The following is a 1,199-nucleotide window of genomic DNA, read 5'->3' on the forward strand; positions in this document are numbered from 1 at the left end:
CGACCCTTTGGCAATTGATCGGCAGTGTTTGATTCCTTTCAGAAGTTATAAATTTTCAATGAAGCAAGCCTACGCGCCCACTTCAAGTGCGCTTCACCAACAGCACTGCAATCGAACAAAGCCTCGAAAACGTCGGTTGTCGTTGTCAGCTGCTCCCCGACGATCGCAACGATACCGCTGGATGAAGACGTTGCGTACTCGACGCACCACCATACGGGCGTCGCCGTCGTGGGAAATAAGTGTCAAAATCATATGTTTTTGGCATTGTTGCTATACACTTTATCCATGTTAGTGCAGCTCATGATGTAGCTCTACCGGGAACCGAGGTTCTTCACTGCAATAATTTTACAAAGGGTCTTAGCAACAACTTTACACTAGCGATCCTCAAGTGGTAATGCCATGGCGAAACGACTAGATGTGTCTCGTCTCGCTTCGTAAGCATGCGCCCGACGATGACTCGGGGCCTCGAGCTTGTGGACGCACCACGTCTTGACGTCAAAGACGATCCACTGATCTTGATACCGGACACTCAGCAGCCCATTGAGAACCGCCGACGCACGGTCCAAAAAGTACGTTCCATCCCCATCCAGCCAGCCGTCGTGACTGAAGAGGTACTTGGCCCCGCCACAGAGCAGCATCGACGAGCTCTGAAGTGGTTGCGGACGTTTCCAAAAACAGCGCACCAGACCAAAGCAGACGCCGTTGCAGACTAGTACGATCCCCACCAGCATCAGTAGTCGTTGTACTGACCCAATCACGACGCTTCCTGCCACACAGACCACTTGGTAGTCCAATGTTGCAATCTCACAGACTGGAGATACTGTGATCGTGGCCTGGACCGGCGCCAGTGTCGCCAACAGCGCCGAGATGAGCCACATGAGCAGACTGTTGATGGTGGCGTACGCGATCGTGTGGTCTTGCGTCCAGACGAGCGAGATGTCGTTGACGATACCGACAAGCCACGTGACTTCATTCGCTGCAAGACACGTCGTCCAGAGCGGGACGGGTGTCGTGACAAAGTAGCTGAAGACACCGTCAGTTTGGAGCCCAATCGAGGCGGTTGAGAGAAGACAGAGAGCCGTGATACTCCGGACCGCGATTAATGGTCGACCGACCCAGACAATGCCGCCGACGCGACTCATTTCAAACATGTTGAGACCCTCGACGTGGCCACGGGCCAGAAGAATATACACAAACGT

The 1,199-nt window shown here is 53.5% G+C and overlaps 1 protein-coding gene across 1 annotated transcript; it reads right to left on the minus strand.

The window, feature by feature from the left end:
- Positions 1-370: 370 nt before the first annotated feature.
- On the minus strand, positions 371-1,198 carry SDRG_14561 (hypothetical protein). Its single transcript, XM_008620697.1, has one exon. It carries the CDS (start codon positions 1,149-1,151, stop codon positions 375-377), a length of 777 nt encoding a protein of 258 aa, XP_008618919.1. The 5' UTR covers positions 1,152-1,198; the 3' UTR covers positions 371-374.
- Between the last annotated feature and the right edge of the window lies 1 nt (position 1,199).

The sequence above is a fragment of the Saprolegnia diclina genome (assembly GCF_000281045.1).
Source record: "Saprolegnia diclina VS20 unplaced genomic scaffold supercont1.74, whole genome shotgun sequence".
Taxonomy (NCBI): domain Eukaryota; phylum Oomycota; class Saprolegniomycetes; order Saprolegniales; family Saprolegniaceae; genus Saprolegnia; species Saprolegnia diclina.

Excerpts from the sequence above, each read along its gene's own strand:
- SDRG_14561 (XM_008620697.1), bottom strand. The coding sequence starts at position 1,151 with ATGTTTGAAATGAGTCGCGTCGGCGGCATTGTCTGGGTCGGTCGACCA.